Source organism: Pseudochaenichthys georgianus, chromosome 14, assembly GCF_902827115.2.
Source record: "Pseudochaenichthys georgianus chromosome 14, fPseGeo1.2, whole genome shotgun sequence".
In the NCBI taxonomy this organism is placed as follows: domain Eukaryota; kingdom Metazoa; phylum Chordata; class Actinopteri; order Perciformes; family Channichthyidae; genus Pseudochaenichthys; species Pseudochaenichthys georgianus.
The window spans coordinates 26,300,319-26,323,838 of NC_047516.1; the positions used below are offsets into that span (position 1 = coordinate 26,300,319).

At 40.3% G+C, this 23,520-nt stretch overlaps 1 protein-coding gene across 1 annotated transcript; it reads right to left on the reverse strand.

The window, feature by feature from the left end:
• Positions 1 to 374: 374 nt before the first annotated feature.
• On the reverse strand, positions 375 to 17,556 carry rps6kb1a (ribosomal protein S6 kinase b, polypeptide 1a). The gene is made up of 15 exons (XM_034098412.2): positions 17,318 to 17,556; positions 16,285 to 16,328; positions 15,946 to 16,066; positions 15,457 to 15,525; positions 8,144 to 8,291; positions 7,920 to 7,977; positions 6,653 to 6,753; positions 6,446 to 6,536; positions 4,987 to 5,077; positions 4,752 to 4,859; positions 4,609 to 4,671; positions 4,378 to 4,455; positions 4,185 to 4,292; positions 3,604 to 3,716; positions 375 to 2,964 (listed from the first exon to the last, which is right to left on the reverse strand). Exons 1-15 carry the CDS (start codon positions 17,387 to 17,389, stop codon positions 2,724 to 2,726), a joined length of 1,506 nt encoding a protein of 501 aa, XP_033954303.1. The 5' UTR covers positions 17,390 to 17,556; the 3' UTR covers positions 375 to 2,723.
• Positions 17,557 to 23,520: the final 5,964 nt, after the last annotated feature.

A 23,520-nucleotide genomic window follows, 5' to 3' on the forward strand; every position in this document is an offset into this window, starting at 1 on the left:
CTTATGTTGCAAAAAGACTAAACATTTGCTGATGCTTTAAACTAAAGCAATTGTCAATTAGTGCATGAGTCCACTCTGATTGGTCAACTGCTTAGAGATGTCCCACCCCTTATCACGTACAATGTGTTGGAGCGCTAGTTACATAGTGAAGTTACTATGTCGAGGAATTTAATAAAAGACTAAGTTCTAGCAGTGTGTGGGAGAGAAACTCGCTTTGGAAGGAACTTTGGGATTTTAGCTTTTGCAGACCACATGCACACAAACCTACCTTGCCACGGCTCAGACCATTTATTTTATTTGACTTCATGTACATATTACAACTTATCAATCCCCATGTGAAGCGGCAGATCTAGAGAAGAACAAGCAACATCATGTTATTTCATTCCCACTGGTGATTTTATTCAAAATGTGTGTTTCCCACCTGAAGTAAGCCGTTACATCATCTGTGTGGAGGACACTCGGGTATACCTGCACAGCAACAGTGCATCCTTGTTCATTTCCCAAACTCTTTCATACAATCTACTCGCACACACAAACGATCCCACTCAGGTGAACATCCTCGGTTTTGCATCAGTGTTTTTCTTGCTTTAAGCACTGCAAAAATAAAAAGTTCAAGTCTTCAGCAGGAAAGTTTTAAGACATTGTGTCCCCCCTATTATACAATAAATACCTATAGGAATAGGTCACTGTCCTATATGTTGGAATGAAAATAAAACAGTTTTAAGCATGTTCTGTGGAAATAAAATCGACAGCTTTAAGCGTGTTCTGTGGAAATAAAATCGACAGCTTTAAGCATGTTCTGTGGAAATAAAATCATACTTTACATGCTTATGGGTAAAGTATAAAGCCAGAAGTCAAATGTCTGACAAAATGCCAAATCAATCACACAATCTGCTGCCTTATCTAAATACTACTACATAATAAATACATAGTTTGCATAGTGTGAACAATGCAGTGGAAACAACATGGCACTTAAAAATAAATATCACAAGTAAAGGAAGTTAGTAGAGTTAAAAGTGGAGTGACTGGTGAAAGAATAAAAACCAATAGACACTGAATGACCCAATCTAGAAACTGGATCTATGCTATCATCAGCGAGGTTACACACTCGCATACAAATACAAAATAAACTGCTTTTGTGAGCATCAACATGGAAATAAATCTGATCCAATATGAGTGTGAGCTTTGATCTCATTTCAAAATCATTTGGTTCATTGTAACAGTGCTTTTGGTCAATCACTAAAGTATTTGGATAACACAGGGAGCCATTCAAACACAGGGAGCCATTCAAAAACTGAAGCCAGTGTTCATCCACTACATCTTCCTCTTGGGAATCTGCAGAGAAGCTTTGAACAGCAAGAAGCTCTACTCTAGCAGATATTACACCTCAGGGGTTAATAGATGGTCTGCTCCCTAAATCAGAGTTAATCCCCCTACCACCAAAGAATAGGGCTGTACCGAATGTTGTTGATAGGAAGCAATTTTTTCGACAGACGAGTGTCAAGCGAATGCAATTACATAATATGACCCTTTACAGTAATCTAGTATAATAGTGTTTGGGCAGAAATCAATTTGTTATTGTGGTTATATAAATGCAATGTTAGACAACATGTTTTATAGATACTGCAATACATTTTGACTTGTGTAGTTATTTGGAATGTTTAGATCAGTCAAGATACATCCGACCCAGCCACAACTGGCATCTGCCAATGGTACAATACTAATAACATTAATTTAGTCTAATCTTTATGTGCAAAACTACTGTTTTTAAACAGGATGAATGGAATAAAAAATACAAAAGATACTGAATGTTGCTTTTTCATGCCTACGTTTTCAATGCTTCGGTACAGCCCTAACAGAAAGCAAACATTTAACACCCGGAGCACATGAACATGAAGACAGCCTGAATCGATAAAACTCGGTGATATCAGTTTGCCTTCGCCTATTTCTGGGTCCAACTGACGGAATAGATCAATTAAAACATAATGCTGCAGGCGTCATTCGAACTAAGGGCAGGTCATTAATGCAGAAAGGCATTTAGAGTTTGTTAACATTCAAAACAACAGAAACTGAACCGTGCTTCTGGTCAGGCCTCAGCGGAAAGCTTTCCAGTCAGAGGACTAAAGCAGCGCCAGCATTGATTGGGGTGGAAGTGATGTTTCCAGCTGACATTTCACTCGTCTTTTTATAGCTGCTTTTCTGTTATACGTGCTCCGCCTACTGCTGACCACATGCTCCAGAGCAAAGGCATTGTGATTGTTTTCCTCAAACAAAAGGAATAGTGTGTTCAGTGAGGAATCGGTATCTGAAGATTACTCTACCTACAGATAGTGCAACCTGCAAGTGATGACTGCTAAAAAAAAAGAAGCCTATTAAGGGAGAGAAAAAGCCCCTTCTTACTAAATTCTCTAGAGACAATGAGTCGTTAACACTAAGAGTAACTTTGTCCAGACTTAAGGATAAAAGAGTACCAGTAAATCATATGATAACGCCCCCTCAGCACTCATCAGCAGGCATTACCCAGCCAACTCTCACACAACTTCCCCGACTGACCACTCATCTTCAGCTGTAGATGATCAGGCGGAGGCAGGAGGACAGGAAGGCGCTAGTGGAAGAGCTGGTGATCAGCACAGACAGTGTCAGTCAATTAAAAAAAGAAATTCTACAAGTCTCTCTGAACAAATCAACAAAAGGGAAGAGGAAGTCCGTAGGAGAGCCGTGCGTCATAGGTTCATCCGTAGGTGTTCGGGCCGTTTGGAGTTCATGGGGTAGGTCTGCTTTTTGTATGGCCCTGCGTTGAGGCCTGAAGGCTGCCTGATGGGAAGCGGCGCAGACACCTCGGAGGAGCCACCGCTGCACGTGTCCATCTGCTCCGCTGCTGACTCCTCCATGGGCTGCTCCACAGGGCGGCCGCTCAGCGGGGGGTCCCGGGGCCAGCAGTCCCCTCCCACAAACTTCAACGGACTGTGGAAGAGGTGAGAAATCATGGTCTGTGGTGCAGCAGCTCTTATATGTAAGGTTAGAGGTCAAGCCATCTGTGTTAGGGCTGCACGATTAAGAAAAAAATAACAGGATTATTTTTAAGTGATACTGCATTTGCGATATGATTCATAATACTGTAGTGAATTATCATTTGTAATCAAAATTCAAAGATATTTTGTAAAAGAGTTTGTGGAATACACGTTTGAAATCATACCTAGAAAAAAAAAGGGAGGCCAAACATTTAGTTGTAGGTGAAATAAATGGTAATCCTGACGTTATTCTCTTTTTTTCATATATTAAATCGCTGTTTAGAAGTGTAGTAGTATTGATAAAATCCTAACGCATCCCTAAGTAGGTTTTCTTCTCTAAACAAACCCCATTAAATAAAGTTCAACTGAAGATATAATAAACCGATCCCTACTTATGGACAAACTGTTTACTGCTGCGTATTTGGAAAGAAACTGTTATTTAACCGTCTAATGAGGGCTCTATTTGGATAAAGCTGGCTGCGTTTACAAAGTCAGAAAATGAGTAATCAATGTGAGAAAGAATTTCTGCTGGTAAAGTCTGAAAATACAGATTCAATGCAACCAGAAAGATTTGTTTTTAAAACGCCGTTACCTCACAGGTGTTCGGGGGCTTCCTGGGAACTTCCTTGGCGAGCGCACCTTTGGCTCGAAAGAGAACTTCTCTTTGACATGTTCCAGCACAGATGGAGCTACGTACGTGAAACCCTGGGGAGGGGGACAAAAAAAGAGAGGTCTGAGCCCACCTCTTCAAAGAACAGCTTTCCAAAAAAACAACCCACAGCTGATGATGAGCAATGAAACGCGGAGTAAACCGTATCATGCAATGTGGTGGAAGAGTGAGTTAAGCTTCCAGGAAAGCCAACAGAACTTCACCAGATGGCATGCATCAACAGATTCTCGTAAGACATAACTGTTGGAAAGAAAATAATAAACCACGTCCAGAGTTCTGTTTTTTTGATTGTTTGCTGACAAAACAGAAATAGTAAGGGGCAAGGGTAAAACCCAATGTTCTATTAAACACCCTCCGTCTTCAGATGCTCAATCCAAAAGGATGTTTTCATTAGAGATTATTCAATCCACGATTTGTTATTAAATTAGTAAAAACTCTGCAAACACTGACAGAAACACAGGAAGAGTTGCAGTTTGCTGAGAGCCACGACAGTAAGCACTCACCAGGAAGGCTTGATTTGCGCTTTCGCTGAGCGTGGAGTCGTCGGGGCTGTCCACCGGAGTCTGGCTGGTGAACTTGGAGTCAAACTGGCTGACATCATCTGCCGATTGCTGCCAAAAGAAGCAGGTCAGTAAATTGATGGCATGGGTAGTAATCATGTCACTGAGGATGTTGATGCATTGAAAATACCCTTACCAGGTAGGGTTTGAATGGAGGCTCTACTTTGCGAGCGAGAAGATCGTCCCAGTTTATTTGCCGGAAGAATGGGTGGGCCTTGGAAATACAATGTAAGCAGCAGAGATTTTATACTTCATGATTAGGACAAGGTTAACACGGAAGCATTTCTTCTTACAGATTAATTATATCGTCGGTGTTAACAACCTTCATGCATACAATTCAAACTTCACTTTCAAAGGATGTATTTACCTGGACTTCAGCAGCATCTCCCTGTCCAGCCCCAAGTCGCAACGAGGCATTTCGTTTTAGCAGCTGAAGGAGAAAGAGACTTATTTATCTGCTACTCCAAAATGTTAAAAACGGAGAAGAGTAAGCCAGTTTATGTTGCTCACCTTTTTCAGCAGGTCCCTGGCTTCTTGTGTGAGGTAAGGTGGAAGGCTGAGCTTGCATTTTAAGATTTTGTCTATGGTCTTCTTTCGGTTTTCACCAGTGAATGGAGGCTGTGAGAAAGTAGCAGGACAGAAACAACAGTAAGCATAAGTAGCCAATGCTTCTTGACTTAATGAACAGCTTTGAGTGTGCATTTCTTCAGCGGTGATGCTACGGGATGGATCAGTGTGCACTTACTGCTCCTGTCAGCATGTCATACATAAGAGCGCCTAAACTCCACCAGTCCACTGCTCGGTTGTGTCCGCTCCTCATCAGGATCTCTGGAGCCCTGAGGACGGAGAAGAGAATGAGCACATTCACTACACTGTAGGAATGAGGAAATATGACTAAATGTACATCTGTCTGCAGACATTAATCTACAGAATCAGCATGATGACTAGGGTTGGGTACCGAGAACCGGTTCCAGTTCAGAACCGGTTCCAACATTTCGATTCCAACGGCATCATTTAGAAATGTGAATTTCGGTTCCGCTTTTCGATGCCTGAGGAAATGTTTCTCGCCGCTCTCCGTAGCCTACTGTATGACTGCGGCGGGGCGGGAAATGTAGCGTTGTACCTACACTTCCTACAGCGTAACCTGAGACCAGGGCCGGCCAGGGCGCCAGATCTGTTGAGGCGCTGCGCTGACAGCTCTGGGAGGGAAAACAAATGTTTTGACCGTTGGTGCTCATCCTAATTGTCAGCCTTGATGTAACAACATTCATAATTAAGTAAATGTAACACCCTTTTTCACCCCGGTTACACGTTTCATTTGCCCTGTACGATGGGCGCTGTAAGTGATGAAAATGGGGGATGTTGGCTTATCTGGCACCCGCAGCTCACAGCCAAAGTGCGAGTGAGCGAGGGAGAAAGGGAGGGTGCACTGGAACCGGCGCTGTTGTTATTAGCATCTGGTGCTAGCTGCTCTAACGGAAGAAGAAGATGTTTCTACAATGATGTGGAGGGAGAGTCCTCTCCAGTCAGACTGAGGCTGATAACTACAGCTCAGTGAGGTAAAGGACTCTGAGTGTTTAGATACTAGATAGTTCACTTTAGTCTAAGTTATCTCAGTGGGTCTCAAACATTTTGATCACAATTTATGTAAACACATATTTCCAAGGCACTCCTTTATAATTATTGGGATAAAACGGGTTTGAAATCATTCCAATGTATACTATAGGACAGTAAACCAGACATATCCTTTTAAACTGGAGAGATAAAAAAATATGCATAAATAAAATAGTAAAATAAGATATGAATGAACAACAAAAATAAAATACGTTAGGCCTACATGTATTTGTTATTGGCTATGGGTTATTGGTTATGCTCACATACTTATTTAATTATTCAAATGTCAACCGATCTTTTTCACATGGGTGTTTAGAGTTGTACCCCCTATATCTAGTCTCTAGTAATTCTGCTTAAAGTGCACCAGATTGAAGCATCTTGCTTTAAAATGTTCAAACATTTCTTCCTGGTATGCCTGAGAAGGCAGATATGCTTGTTTTTCTCAACAAGAACTTAATCTTTTTTTTTACCCTGCCCCTCAAAGAATCGGAATTGAGAACCGTTAAGAACCGGAATCGAAAAGTAGAATTGGAATCAGAATCGTGGAAATTCAAACGATACCCAACCCTAATGATGACTGTGTGACATACATGTACTCAATAGTGCCGCAGAAGGTGTGGGTGACTGTCCCGTCATGGATGGACTCTTTGCATAGACCAAAGTCTGTCAACTTCACGTGTCCTACAGGGAAACAGAGCAAACGTAAGATGGAGATATTGGAGAAAGAATTCCTAAGTGGGAAGGACATTTATCTAGGAGCAAGTTTTTCTAATTTGTTGTGAGTGATCCTTGTGTACCGTTGTTGTTGAGCATGATGTTCTCAGGCTTCAGGTCTCTGTAGATGATGCCTTTCTGGTGCAAGTGACCCATCGCCATGGAAATCTCAGCCAGGTAGAAACTGTAAATACAATTATTTTTTATTTTTTTTAAATTGAAAACAGGTTATTCAAATTTATTTTACTCTGACCACTGACTATGTATATTTGGAAATGGTCTGAATACTCCACACTGATCTGCAGTTAAAGTGTTATTCTCAATGTATAGGAATATCACACACCCTTATTTGTTCAGCAGCTTGGTTCATGTAATCACCAGTTCCACCTACAGGCTGTGTTTATACACAACAGTAGACACTGCAGGTGTTTTGTCCCGACTCCAAGTGACCTTCACACTCCCTAACAAACTCCATGCTTTCCACTACAAATCTCCTTAACATAAGTTGATTGCAACTGTGAATCAGCCAGACACCACAGATCACACTGATCATTTCAGACATCAACTGGCATATCTTTGAGCACCTGGAAAAGCGCTTTGAAATAAATGTATTATTATATCGGACATAACTTGTTCCGTAAAAGTCACTGCGTACATGCATGTTTTTTTTAACAGTGAAAGCTTACTGTTAAATAGGTTTTTGTGCATGTTAATAGTCTGCAAAGGCTAAAACCCAGAAGTTCCCTCCAGAAGGAGTTTCTCTCCCACACTCTCCACCCTGCCTGATACGCCTCCATTAGACTCCTTTGTTTTTCCTCAGAGAAAACATGACATCACTATTTATCAAAATACAAACATGAACCTGATGAACATAATGAATCCAAAGCTGATCAAACCGTGACTACTACAAAGTCATTTGTCCTGGGAATAGAAGCTGTTTGCGACATTTCCCACTAGTGATAAAAGCCAGATGTTAGTGGGTGTTAGTGGTTCGTGGCTTTGAGTCCGATGGGAAAGGGGCTTAAGAGACAGATAGCACACTGGGTGTTTGTGAGGATGTCCTTACTCTTGCCATTTTTAAATGGTTTAATATTGAAAATAATGTGGGTTGCCTTTAAAATATTGATACAAACACAGGACGTGAATGGAAAGAGGATGAAAAGATTCCGATAGATTTTGATATGACAGGTTTAGACATAACATCCTGATAAAGGACACTTTAAAAAGAACTCAATCATGCTTTAATTTTCTCGGGGTAAACTCTCTTTGACCACCAGAGATGCTGAGTCAAAGAAAAAAAGAAGGCTGCTGTAATTTATGTCTGTACTAGTGACAGACAAAATAACTCACCATGCTGTGTCTTCCATGAAGATGCCCTCTCTTTCCAGCTGCATAAACAGCTCCCCTCCTGCAGTCAACACATACAAAGTCAGACACACATTTGCACTTTATAGGAAAAAAACCCATCTAATGTCTGGCACACACACTCAGATTTCCAAACTTATAAAAAGATGGAATATATTTATGACAAAGTGTAGGCAGCCGTGTGTTGGATATGGTGTCACTCTGCTCACCGCTCAGATACTCCAGGATAAGGTAGAGCTTTCCACCCGTCTGGAAGGCATAGATGAGGTCCACAATGAACGGGTGCTTCACCTCCTCCAGAATGTTCCTTTCAGCTTTAGTGTGTGCCGTGTCCTTTGCATTACGCACAATCATTGCCTGGTAGGGGACAGCAAAGTACAGGATATGAGAAACTATTCAGGTAAAATCTTTAGCCCCATTAGCTTTTGCAAAGCTTCAACATCAGGTGCAGAGTTCGAGCAAAAAAACAGGACACCAGGTAGGTAGCTACAGTCAAGTCTCATTCAGCCAATAAACAGTGTCTTTATCAGAAACCCCAGGCTTCAGGGAATATGGGCAGAGTCTGGCACCGGCTCTGTCAGCTGCAGAGAGGAGGCCGAGGTGAACAGAAGCAGCAGACGGGAAAATGCATCTGCCCTTAGCTTCTGGCTTTACATGCACCAGTATGTCACCAGAAAAGAAACAGTTAAAGGCATAGTTTGTATTCTTTGAAGTGGGGTTGTGTGAGGTATTTCTCCATAGTCCATGTTATTGTGTGACTTTGGAGAATCCAAACTAAACAAAGTCACACAATAACCCAAATAAACAAACCAATAGAGATGAGGTAGACCATCAACTCTCATGTTCTTCTGTTTTCACTCAATGGAGCATGGGAAACGGCTTCAGTTACCCATTGCAAAGGGCTGTCTGACAGCAAGGTAAAGTGGGTAAAATATTTTAAATATAGGGTAAACAGCTTTGATTACATTTTTGGTGGCAAAAAAACGTTTACTACTGCCCCCATCCACAGCAGTACACTACTTAGCTTCTAACTTGGAGCCTGCAGACCATCATCTTCTGTAGATTATAAACCAACTATGGATAAGTACCTCATCCTACCCCAATTAAAAAATGTAAAACTATTCCTTTGAAATTGCATTGTGCCTGGGAGTCAATAGAGTATTGAGTTTATGGATTAGATAATGCAGATGCTATTCCTCTCATACTACACCTCATTATTCTGTATGTACATTATAGGGCAGTTAGTCGCAGCTTTAATTAGGGCAAATGAGCATAGCTGTGTAAACCCTCAAACAATTTTATAAAACGGACAAGTCAAATCAAGCAATCTGATTGGTTCTTAGCCGTAATATACTGAGCGTATACCACGGGTAGAATTGTAAGTTACTTTTCACAACAAGTCAGTATCCCTCCGCGTCTGAGAAAAACAGTATACCGTTGGGCTGAAAAGCTTTTCATACTGGAACAAGAAAGCAGCGGAGAAGTAACGGGGCAGAAACCCTCCTTTTTACGCAGCGGTCCAGACATAGACATCAAACGGCAAAACATATTCAGTGTGCAGTTCCTTTGGCATTAGGGCAGGGATATCTAGATACTTTCCAAGGTTTGACATAATGAATTGTGCTACTTTTAAAGCAAGCAACGATGTTTTCAAATCTGTAATAAAAGAGGTCCGCAAAAACACTATCGGCCAATCAGATTGCTTGATTTGACTTGTCAGTTTTATAAATATATTTACATTTCTTCCGTTACGGAACAAACTTACAAAGCATAAGATGGAAACATTTAAGATTAACTTCGACCTCCGCGGGGGGGTCTTACTATGGAGGAGTGGATTGAGCAGTGCCTATCTCCAGAAAAAAAATCACCTAAACGACGACATGCAGAGCTACGTGAAGAGCAGGTAGACCAACTGGAAAAGTATCACCATTTAAAAGCTTTCTGATGGGGTCTTGAAACAAAGCAGAGAAATTATGACCGTTAGTGGCCACAGGTGCGAAAGCTCTCTCTAGAGCTACTGTAAGTCGAATCTCGGGGACCGGAGAAAGTGGTGCATTATTCTCACCACGCCAAGCAACAGCCTAGAACAGGGCTATTCAACTGGCGGCCCGCGGGCCAAATCCGGCACCCGGGTGATATTTACTGGCCCTTTGAGTATAATGTTAAAAAGTTTAAAAATAAATAAATAATTAATTTAATTTTTTTGGACCTGAGTGCCTTTATTCCTGAGAGGGTGTTACATTGAGAGATAGAGGGGAAGATATTGCCTGAAAACTTTGGCGGGCTCGGGTTTCGAACCCACCTACTACCAACTCCTGTCATTTATTGCGTCTCTGCGCACGTTTTCACGGCTCGCGCTGCCCTTCACTACAAGCTCGCGCACCTTCGCCGGTTTCGCGCCAATGGAACGATTAATCAAACCTGGTCCGCATAGTTGGATATCAAAATGTCTCTTTCTACGTTAAAAAAATGAAAGGTTGACACCGAAAACCGGCAATTCAACAGCGAGTGGAAAGAGAAGTACTTGTTTGTAAATGTCAGTGGGAGGCCTGTGTGTTTAATCTGTGTTTAATGAGTGTTTATCGGCGTGTAAAGAGTACAACTTGAGAAGGCATTTTAAGACAGCTCACGCCAACTTTGACGCCACTTTTCCAGCGAGCTATGATGCTCGCCGCCAGGAGATTTTGGGGCTAACTTCGTGCTATGACCAAAGACGTAGATCCCTGTTTCGGGCTTGCACTGACCAAGAGAGAGCTACCGCAGCGTCCCTACGAGTGGCCTGGATATTAGGCAAAAAGAAAAGGCCTTTTACGGACGCAGAGACAGTCAAAGAGTGTATGCTTGCATCAATTGAGGAAGTGGTTGCAGATGAGAAAATCAGAAAAAGCGTTATTGACTCAATTAAGAACATTCCGATTTCTGACACGTCAACATCAAGGAGAGTGGAGACCCTTGCATCGGACGTTTTTGAGATTCTCTTGGACAAACTGTGAAAGGCGGAGGTTATGTCGCTAGCTATTGATGAATCCACTGACAGCAGCGATGTTGCACAGCTGTGCCTCTATGTTAGATTATTTGATGGCGAGTGCTTTCGGGAGGATCTACTTGGATCAATTCCTTTGGATGGACACACGACCGGTGAGGTGATGTTTCACAAAGTGGTTTCGTTTTTCAAGGAGCACAAGTTGGGATTGGATCGTATTAACATGCTTGTAACGGATGTTACTGCGATGTCGGGCCGAATACAGGGACTGTCCGCTAGGCTGGCAGATGTGGCTCCACAGCTGAGATCGCTGCATTGCCTCATCCACCAAAGCCTCCTGTGCGCAAAACTGAGTGGTGAGTTAAAAAACACAATGGACTCTGTCATGGCGATTATTAACTTTATTCGTTGTAACTCCAGTTTACAGCACCGCCTTTTCCGCCAGATGTTGTCAGACATGTCAGCTCAATATAATGATTTGCTCATGCACAGTGCCTGTGGCTAAGCAAAGCAAACGTCTTGAAACGATTTTGTGAACTTAAGGAGGAGATCATGGCGTTTCTCTGCAATTCAAAACATAAAAAAGCCAACGCCTTTCTGTGTCTGATAGAGAATGATGAGTTTTACGCTGCCGTTTGCTTTTTGAGCAACATTTTCCAACATCTGAACCAACTCAATTTGGAGCTGCAGGGCAGAGATAAAATGGTTACACAACTTGTGGAGAGACTCCATGCGTTTCAAAAAAAGCTCACTTTTTTTTGCGGATTTATGTCCAGGCAAAATGCTCCATTTTCCAACACTGCAGGTTTACAAATCACCGAGGTGATGACTGGATTTATGGACGCATTGAAAACCAACTTTGCCACGAGGTTTGAACATTTCAGTCTCCCGACTGAAGTGATGAGATTTGTGAGGGACCCTTTCTCTGTGAATGTAGAGGGGGAGTTTGCACTGAAAGCAAAGGAGCTGATTGTGACATTAAATGAGGCGTCTTTACAACTTTAACTCATTGACATTCAGTCATCAGATGACCTGCGACAGTCATTTTAGCTGGCAGGTTCTGAAAAGTTCTGGACTCATGAAGTCAGCCACGAGAAATTCTCTCATTCAAGGGGTCTTGCACTTTTTGTCCTCACAATGTTCGGCTCGACTTACACGTGCAAATCGGCATTCTCACACATGAATGCCATAAAAACTAATAATCGCGCATCCCTCTCCGACCAGCATCTGCATCACTGTATGCGTATTGCCATGACAACGTATACTCCCGACTTCCCTGCTCTTGCTAAATCGAAAAAATGCCATTTCTCTCATTAGATGGCACATATCTGCCAAGTTGGTTGCATACAGTTATCACTATGTTAATCAAAAAAGGTTTGAGTTTTAAAAGGCGGTAGGGGTGTAACGGTACACGTACCGAAATTATTCGGTACGGGCCCTTCGGTTCGGTACACATGTGTACCGAAGTGTACCGAACGCATATAACTTTAAACGTAAAAAATTGAGAACGTGAACAACGTGAACAATGCGTCGCAGCATTCAGAGTAATTTGCACCCATTGTGATCAACGCGTCATAGAGCGAGCAAGTCATTTCATTGGACGAGCTGGTCAGAGGGATGCGTTCAAATGTAATCAGTAATTTGAGGAACTGTCGAAATGGCGAACGCAGATAAAGTTGAGCTCGAAAATCCTCCAGCATCATTGAAGTCTCCGGTTTGGGAACATTTTGGTTTCGCAGTTACGTACAAGGATGACGGACAAAGACAGGTGGACCGAACCAAAGCTGTTTGTCGGCATTGTTCAACTAACATTGGTTACGCGGCTGGCAATACATCAAACTTGCCCACTCATTTGAAAAGGCATCACCCGAACGTGAATATCACCGGTACCAAAAGACTGAAGTGCAAACCCAACTCCCACTAGCATTTAAGCCTCCACCACTCGCAAAAACTTCAGACCGAGCCAAAGCTATTACAAACGGCAAATATCCTTATGTTGCCATGTTAGCAAAGCGCTACCTGGCTGTATCTGCTACTACCTCTGTCCCTAGCGAGAGGGTGTTCTCCACGGCAGGAGACATTGCTAGTGCCAGCAGATCTGCCCTTTCGGCAAGCAATGTGGTAAATTTTTCTTTAAAAAAACATGAAAATACAATGACAAGCAAGTCATAATGTCAAACTGGCTGCTTGGGTACTAGTACAGTACAGTTCAAATACAGATTATTTCAGTTCATCGAAAAGCTGCACCTTAATGTTTATTTTATTATATTTTATATTTATTTAAGTGAATATTCATAGTTTAATAATAATTAAAAACCCTAAACTAATAGTTTATGTTTTGTGAGTACTAGTACAGTAAAGTTGAAATACAGATTATTTCAGTTTATCGAAATGCTGCACCTTAATGTTTATTTTATTATATTTTGTATTTATTTGAGTGAATACATTATTCACAGTTTAATAATAATTAAAAAAAAATATGTTATGTTTTGTGATAATTTTTTCTGCTGTACCGAAAACGTACCGAACCGTGACCTAAAAACCGAGGTACGTACCGAACCGAAATGTTTGTGAACCGTTACACCCCTAAAAGGCGGTGTGTTGTGGTTTGGTAATTAATACAAGTCTTTTGACAATTGTTTTTGCTTTTAATTAAGCAATTGATGTGGTATGGCTCACTTGTCTTTATTGTTATTATACCATAATATGCACTGTTGTTTGTGTATGGCCCTAAATTGCTATTTTGCGTGAATTATTAGATAATTTAATCTAAATCTAATGATGTTGATGGTTATATTAGCTTCACATGTACCGAGTTCTGAACTTGCCATTTATAAAAGCCTTGGGGCTATGTTTGATTTAATTAAAGGTCACATGTCATGGTCCTTTCTACTGATCATAATACCATTGTTAAGGGATATTACAATAGAAAAATACTGTGCAATTTTCCAAACTCACATTGTTTCGCATACAGCATCTCTGTAAACTACGTGTATTCACTCTCTCCACTAAACGGCTCGTTGGAGCTTTTGCCCCCCTCCCTGTGAGCCCAGTGTGCTCCGATTGACCAATCCACAGACTTCCTCACACACACACACACACACACGCAGCTCAGCTGATGTCTCCTCCGGGCTGCTGCTGATAACAGACAGTTGCGATCGCGGCGAAATTCTCTCTGCAGACCCATTCTCACAGCGTTTATCAACCTTTTTCTTCTCAATATCAAGCCACACTTATTGTTTTTACTTCGGCTGAGACTTTGTGTGTGCTCGCCCGGGGTGATTCACAACGTCCGATTGTTTCACGTTGTGAATCGCGCTGAGCTCCGTGGAGGTGTGATTTCCTTGTTTAGCGATACACAGCGAAACACAGCCAAACTCACCCTGAGCACACACAAAGTCACAGCCGAAGTAAAAACAATAAGTGTGGCTTGATATTGAGAAGAAAAAGGTTGATAAACGCTGTGAGAATGGGTCTGCAGAGAATTTCACCACGATCCCAACTGTCTGTTATCAGCAGCAGCCCGGAGGAGACATCAGCTGAGCTGCGTGTGTGTGTGAGGAAGTCCGTGGATTGATCAATTTGGACCAATCAGCGGGGGCTTAACGTAACGGCTCCGCGGACTTAACGTAACGGCTTCACGGATTGGTCCATTTCGTTCCGGTTACAACATGACGTCCTGATGTACCCGGAAGAATCAAATGGATGATGACGTTTCACCAACGAGGCGTTTTGGGGAGTTCTTCTCTGTGTTAGAGTTTTACTCGCTACAGGGTGTACTTTGAGGGTTTTGACTCTGCACACCGTTTACATGCATAAAAACCTTCATAAAACACAAGGGGACGGGTAATAACCGGAAAAGCATGACATGTCACCTTTAAACAAAATATATGCACTCCACTATGCTGTTGTAGTCATTTAATTTAATTTCAAACCTTTATTTATGCAGGTGAATCCCATTGAGATCATTGATCTCTTTTTCAAGGGTGACCTGCTGTAGTATTTACTGTATCTGAAGCTCTTAATATGATTGCTCATATTTCAAGTCATTTTTTTCCCGGCCCCTTGCTTTGGATCATTTTCATCAACCGGACCCCATTCCAAACTACTTGAATAGCCCTGGCCTAGAACAACCTCAACAAGTAACCACGTAAGCCATTCTACTGATGCTGGACAGTTTTTCAGTGGGTGCAACATACAAATGAATGTAAATAAATAGCCAAATAATGGATCAACGCTCTCTGTCTAATATGTTCACTAGCTGTTAGTGTTGTTGCATAGCAACCACCTATGTTTCGTGCAGAAGGCAACGGAGGGACTATTTTATTTTGAACATCATTATTTACTAATAAAAACTATTTAAATTAGAGTGTGTATTTTTTTTTCATATTGCCACACTTTGTAACCGTTTTATAAAAGCAATAGCTCACTTCAGTGATATAATGAGCATATACCACGGCCTGTCGTGAGCTATTGCTTAAATATACAATTGAACCCTTCAGCCAAAGCTGAAACAAACATATTCACACACACACTCACCTTCTTCAAAACCTTCATGGCAAATATCTTTCCGGAGGTGGCACCCGATACCTTCCGAACCTGAAACACCTGTAAAAATGTACATTGCACTTGAGTATGAAGGAACATATGATGGGAAACCAGAAGTATACATTTTGCCTACGATTGTTGATTATAGCACTTTTTTCCGGATAAGCCACAGAAAATGGAAGAAGAAACTTTAAAAACTGTATAAAAAAAAAGATTAAGCACCCTCCTGCTTGAACAATTCACTACTTTTCCATACCTTCTAAAGCTTTTTCAAATATACTAAATTCAATGTTTAAGACTTTTCAAAATCCAAAAGATAATCTAGAAATAAATATTGGCATCATAGACCAGACATTTTCATGAAATATTATGTGCAATTATTACCCAAATTAACCCTTCGATTAGAGCCATGTTACATTGTAAGAGGAACATTTAGTGTTAAGTTTGTACGTTGTCATGCCAGGAAATAAGATGCCTTACCTTTCCATAGCCACCCTTTCCCAACACTTTTAACAGCTCAAAGCACTCAGGCCTGATCTGCTCTGTTCCCTTGTTTACGCTGTTCTCTGAAATTTCAAACTTCTCACAGTCATCCATGTTACTGGCAAAACAAAGAAATTAAGAAAAGAAGAGGGGGTCACATTTCGAAAACATTTACTCGACATTATTTCAGTGAGACACACAGTAAACAACACTGATCCACAACAGTATCTACCAGAAAAAGTTGCTATCTAAGCACTAACATTTATTCAAAACTCCTGAGGATCATTTTCCAGTCAGCCAAATTACATGGTACGCACTTTTACTTGTAGTACTTACAATTCAAAGCCACTGCACTGGTCCATGTATTCGCTGAGCTGGCCCTGAAAACAAGAGATCGGACATGTAATGTCAAATACAAGAAGTTATACACAGGTTTTTAATGAAGTGAGTTTATTTCAAAGCCAAATATTTAGCGAGTTGTGAGTTAATGCGGATTAAGTTAATAGGTTGTTACTAGGCTGGCTAAATAGTCACGCATTTCTCCTTAAATAACAACCTTATTAAAATACTCCCATGTTGGAACCAATAGCTAATAAACGAATGCCCAATTAGGCTAACTAGTGACTTAGCGTTAAGTGGTACATCTAACAGTGTACTCATGTAAGCTACAGTTCCGCTAGCATTAGTATGATTTCAGATTGTTGTTGCAGTGAGTTCATATGTGAATTCACTACTCATACGTATAAACTGTGTCAAAGAAGTTTACAAAACTAAACATGTGTAATTCATGCTACTAACTAATCAACAGCCCATTATGCTACTGTACATCCTTACAACCAACGAATGCCTATGCAGATGATAGTAAAACCACTCACCCCATTGTCGGACATGTAATTAGCTAAGCCCGAGGAAATGTAACGTATAACTTTAGCCAATGTATGATTCGCTTCTATTTGGCTTTGGTTATGGACATTTCCTGGCGTTATTGGCTATTTTTTCCTGACAACTCATTGCGAACATGGTTGGTAGTTTCACTGCGTTAACGTTATGTGCGGTGACCATAATCCGAGACACACACCAACTTGTCCACCGTCAACACTTTTAACGTTACTTATTCGGGGATGTGGTTTGACTGTTGTCGGTTATAAAAGCTGAACTTTGCTCAGCTATCATTTTTAGAAAATGCAATGTTAATATATTTAAATACATTGTAGTGACTTTGTAATGGAGCACAGCCAGATTCCGCGGGAAAGGGGTGAATGAGGACATGTCCGATAACGGATCCCTGGTTTTAGCATCGCAGGCCTTGTAGCTGCTAGCTAACTAGCTAACGGCGGCGGTGTTAGCCTCAACGTTATAGTAAACTCACCCCGTCCTCAAGTTCGTCGTCAGAGACGTTCTCATCCGGTTGATCCAAATCGATGTCGAAAACCCCTGCCATGGCCGCGGTACTTCCTTTGACGTTTAATCCCAAAACAGAGTCCCGGTCCACCGCCTCATGGGAGAGTCATCACCGTTACAACCGGCTAGGGCAGAAAGCATGGGCTATTGGGCTAACATCCAGCTAACCAAAACAAGACGAGGACCCAGCGGCAGATAAAGCCTCTAGTGTCGGCCACCGGGATTTACGGGTCGGGTGGCTTGGAGACCAAAAACATGAGTGGAGAATTGACAACTTGCAATTTCTAAAGAAGGGACATTTGATCTTAAAATGATTCAAAAGCATATATGTCTAATATTTGTAATATGTAATGTAAATCCATTTGAGCACTTGGAAAAGTGCTCTAATAAAAATGTATTATTATTATTATTATTATTATGTAAATCAGTTGCCCTTTAATACAAATAAAAAAATGACCTTTCCTCACTCAGAAAATAAACTCTGTTGTTTTCAGAGCAAGTCAAACTTGTACCAGATGAGTTTCATGTCATAAACTACATTTTGTACACACAAACCTGGAGCTCCTTACATATGTGGTTCCTAAATCCTTTAATAGAGGAATCATTTAAAGTTATTCATAAACTACTCATAATCTGATTTCAGTTGTCTAAACGTGCTACTGTTGTTATTAAATCCCCAATTGATTTTTTGACATTGGCAATTACATTTTTAACAGAATAAATGATGAATGATTGTTAGTCACAGGACTAAAATGGTGTGTCAACAACCAGTTTCTCCAGTTCAGTGTTGGAATGAGGAATGGTACAGCTAATCTGAAATCTGGGGGGTATACTGCGAAGCAGGATTTTCGCTTAGCCGGCTAAATTCAGGGAAAACTCCGGCTTTCCGGTCATCCGAAGCTGGTTCTCTTTTTAGCAGGCTAGATCTCCATGGTAATATATGCTAAGCAGCTAACCTGGTCGGGACCAGGTTAGGTTGCAGGCTAAGAGCTCAACTCAGTGAAAGCACCGCCTGCTGACCAATCAGAGCTCAGTGTGCGGAGTTTAAAGCGATCAAGTCATATTACAGGAGAAAGGAAATACAGAAAAACTGCCGTCGCAGGAAAGACGGCCGACAAAAATCACCGACTGTGTGAACGTGAACATTAATAGAATATCACCTCCATCTTCAGAGCAATCTGACTATTATAACATTAGCGTTAAGAAAGCTTACTTAAATATCGGCCACAACATAAGTAACCGGATCAGAGTAGGCTACATTAAGTACAGTCCGCGGCATATCACTTCATAATGTATCATATATCTCCTTATCTGAGTCAGCTGAGCCGTATCTGGCCGTGCAACACTCACTGTGTCACATACTGTATGCAGAAGTATTATTTTAAGCAACACATAAGTTGACGAAACACTCGAGACAAATGTAATTGTAGTCAGATCGTGTTTTAGACGGGGCAGTGATATCATAAACCTGTTAATGTACGCATTCAAACACTTTTTCTTTTACCAGCTGTATTCACCTTGCAGGTGCAGCTATGTGGCTTTTATCCTGGATAAAGTGTTTAAGTCATGGATGTTTAAAGTTTAACTTCTTCATTTTTGACTAGTATTAAAGTTCACTTTTCATTCAGGAAGTATGACGCTGTGCTGTCAGTATACGCTTCTCCATGTTTGTGATTGGTCGAATGCTCCAAATACCACCCCTTTCATGTGAACGCGCACCTAACTAGATAGGACACGGCTGGCTTGAGCGATCCACTTGATAACCAGCGTCGTAGTACAGTTTAGCGAGAGCGCGTATGTTTTGGATTAGGCCAACCGGCTAACTCAAACATATCCAGGTTAGGTTGAACCAGGTTCGCAGTATAGGCCCCTGGTGTCACAATGATTAACTGTGGATAACAAGACTTTATAAATAAAGCACAGATTATGCAACATGTTACTAAATGACTGCAGTGTGTGTACCTGCAGAAATGCAAGTACACACACTAGCAAAGTGTGTATACAATATTTATTTATTCTGTAGTGTGTTCATTTGGTTAAATCCTTATTGTTGTGTCTATATTTCTAACACAGAGCGGTGATCACTGACATACAAAGCAGGAACACCATAAAATATTTTAATTATGGTATTTTTTTGTTACAATGAACATTTTTGAGAAGATTATACAAAACTCTTCATATCTCATTGGTTTGAACAGATGTTTTAGAACTTATCTAAGATGCAGCTGAATTTATTGGCTGCTGAGAGGATGCACAACAGGCCTTCTTCACGAAGGTCATCTAGACATGTCACAGTAGGACACATATAAATAACAACATGAACGATTGATGCAATGTTTTCCCTGTCTGTGTCATGATCTTGCTATTACACATGCTGGCTCATTCACATGAGAGCTTCTTGGGACACATGAATATAGCCATCATTTATGTTTGTACCTGTGCTTTCCTAACTGTGACAGGTCAAAACGGCTGTAATAAAATGAAATGATATTTGGCTTTACACTATCAGAGGTTAAGTGTCACGGTGTTGTATGTTCCGGCCAATAAAAGTCACATTTATGTAGTTCACTGCAGGGTCTGTCTACGACAGCCTTTACTCACCAGTAGGGGGCAGCGAGGAAAAGGAAATCCTCTCCAGGGAGTGAAACTTTTTTATTTTTTACTATATCTGCTGATAGCTTCACTTTTTTCATCTTGATGCAGAATGGGTATTTCCAATCCTCATCAATTTCTCTTTTTCTTCTTTTGAGAGAAATATCAAAGTGTGATAAGGTTGACTCATTCTTTTATTTGTTCTCAATGTCCAAACATGAATGATGTTATTTTTTATAGCCAATATGTTTTTTGGGGGGAAAGGGAGGTACACATCAGAAATAGATTGTTTAAGCCTAGTAATGCAATTTGCTTTCATATTGTATAACAATTTGTTTTTAATGTGTTGGCATTTAGATGCTTATATACTTTTAAAAATATTCAATTGCCATTTTTAACAGAGGGAACAGAGCACTTTAAAAAACATTTTATTATAAAAAAGTATGTTTATTCAGGTTAATTCACCCCAGCTGACTCCCAACAACAAATGTAATATATATCAGTCACAATTTGATCCCTTTTCATCTACTTAAAAACATTCATATATATTTTTGTTGTTAATGTTGTAGGAAACATACAAAAATTAACTAGTTAAAAACATCCGTTCCTTTGAATACAAAACCATAAAGTTAAACTGCTGAACCCAACATGTTTCCTCCTTAACTGTAGTCCTTTCCCTTAGTATGAAGGTATTTTTTGTAAACTTTAAATGTGCAAACTTCTCAGACATGTATTCAACATAATGAGTCTGAAAGTTTCAGTTTTCCACATCACACACTAAATTGCACATCCACGATTGGCTTACAACTTGTGATGTCACAAAACCCTTCTCCTTGTTTAAAGTGAGCAACATGAAACATTCCCCTTTCTAGATCAAGTATACCTTTATCTAACCTAGAAAGGGGGAAGTTTCTCGGGGAAAGTTTCTGGAAGAATATTTCAAAAGCTGTGTCACACTCTGCACATACACTCCTGTGCACAAGTCAAGTTAAAATATCAAAGTTAGGTATAAACATATTTTTGAGTGAAGGGATAGACTTTAAAGTTAATTCAGTACAGAAAAGACACAGTCATATGACTCATATCACATTACAGTAGATGACTTGGTGTTGCAGGGTAGCAATACGTATTTATATTTTAAATATCACAGAATTAGTTGGATTTTTACAATGATGTGAGGGAAACTGTTTCTCTCTTTAGGTCAGTTGTTTCAAGGGTATGATTACTCATAATGATAATGGGGTAAACAGGAAAACATTAGTGCGTTTTAAATCAGTTTAATCTTCAAGATCCCACCTCTTGCTTCCCTTTATAGAGCTGTTGTATAAGCAGTCAGCAGGGTGTCCGAGCCGCAGCATCACTTGATTAGAATGTTCTTAAAAGACTCTTTAACCTTATTTGATCTCCACCGTAATTCAGTAAAAGTGATAATGATTATAAATTGAACTCCATGGTGGAGGAGCTAGCTGGTCAAACTGGAACTTAGCTTATTTTTCCACCTGGAGCTAATTGATTAACCCCTTTAAATGCCTTTTTAATTTAAATGCCTTTTTAATAATGTATTTATGCTGTATTTGTTCTTAAATGTCTTTTGCTTTTAATCTGTAAAGCACTTTGAATCGCCACGTGCTGAAAAGTGCTATATAAATAAAATTGCCTTGCCTTGATTAAAAAAAACACAATTAGTAGCACTTACAAGGTTTAGCCTATTTGAAGCTAATGCACTGGCACTTACGATGAAGTGAATGTATACCTGCACGTTTCTTGCTGTTCTGAGTTTGTGTGGTTAATTGCTCTTACCTGTATTGTAAGTATCTTTGGATAAAAGCGTAAACTACATACAATCTAATGTTATGTAATGTAATATTGTGGGGGTCTGCCTGAAACATCCTCCCTCCCTGCAAGGCAGCGTTACTTTGAACGCTGCCTCAATTCCATCTGATAGTTTGTTGTCCTTCATTGCCCTGTGATCAAAACCAGCTGCAGCGGGTAAGAAAATAGGTTTTCTGTGTATGTTCTCTGTTTTGTTTAGCTCTGTTTATGTTGACAAAAGAACAGACTCACTGTTAGAGAGCTTTGTTGTGGGTCTGTGTGATGACTTGAGGTCACTATTGTGATCATTCAACATCACTTTGCATTTCAACTCGCTGCGCTGTGCTCTTATGTTTGGACTTTGTCAATATAGAAGGTCATTCATTTAAATATGAGGTTGAAAGCTATCAGCATCTTTATTTTTTCTTTGTTTTGTTTTTTAATGCATGCGCCTGGTGTTTACCACAGGACACAAACATACATAATGTCGATGTTCTTTGTGGGGACAAAAAGTACAGAACAGTGTCATATCTGTTTGTATGGTGCCCTGTAAATGCTACAAAACTTTTGAAATGGCAGGTGTTGTACAGCAGTCTGTCATTGACACAAATTATCGCAATAGATGAGTAAGCAAAGTACGTTTTAAAAGCCATATATCTTAGCATAAATTAGTCCCTGTCACCCCTGAATAATATATATACTTGTGGAAAGCTCAGCCATCGCATAAACATTATGTCAGCTGTACTGGATTATGGCGATTTTAACCTAAATGTCTGAACCAACAAACTACCGAACAATGGGGTAACTGGAACTGAAGTTCTGTTGCATAACCATACATATCAATGTATATCTTTTTGAGTTCAAATCAAAGTTACTGGTGTTTGGAATTACGCAATGAGCTTAAAAAGTTATTTTAAAGATGGTGTCTAGGTTTGCAGGGATTTCTGAGTGCTTCTAATTTATTTGTTGTTTTGTCTGTCTGACTGTTTGTCTGACTGCCTTTTGTTTTTGTTTGTTTGTACTCCTGTTTTCTTTGTAAAGCGACCTTGGGTCCCATGAAAGGCGCTATACAAATCAAAGCTATTATTATTATTATTATTTAATGACTGCTGATAATAGGTCCAACAGACAAAAGGAAAGGCTCAAACTAAAATGTGAGTCATGATTAAAATCAATTGGAAAAAAACTAAAATATTAATGATGAGCCAGAAACATTTACTTACTATGCATTTATTTATTTAATGTTCCAAAATGTTCTGGCAGCAATGGGCTTCCGTACCATTGACTATTGCATAATAGAGTAGGTGGATTTCCTTCAAAAAACGTAATTTCCCTCAAGATACTCGAATTTGATTGGATTAGGAAAGAGTCAACTGATGTATCTATTTAATTGAGGACTTCCGGAAAGATAACAAAAAAAAGAATGGGACATATATGTCTGCAGAGTCCATTTTAGGTATTGAAAGGATGAATGTCTGTGGGTGTAAATGATAGACACAGATATAATCACAGATGCTGCTCATCTGTTGAATGCAATTAAAGATGTGACATATAAAGTGTAGGGTATGAAGTATTTCTGGTAAAAGTCCTTACGTGGAAGACGAGTGCTGAAGAGCCTGGAGCACAGTGTGTTTGTTGTGCAGGGTGGCAGGGATGCGTCTGGTTGTGTTTGCTCTCTGTGGTTGTGTGCAGCACGTTAATGGGCACGCTCATACAACCGCGCTGCGTGTGGTAAACAGACCTCATGCAGAGTATGTGGACCGGACT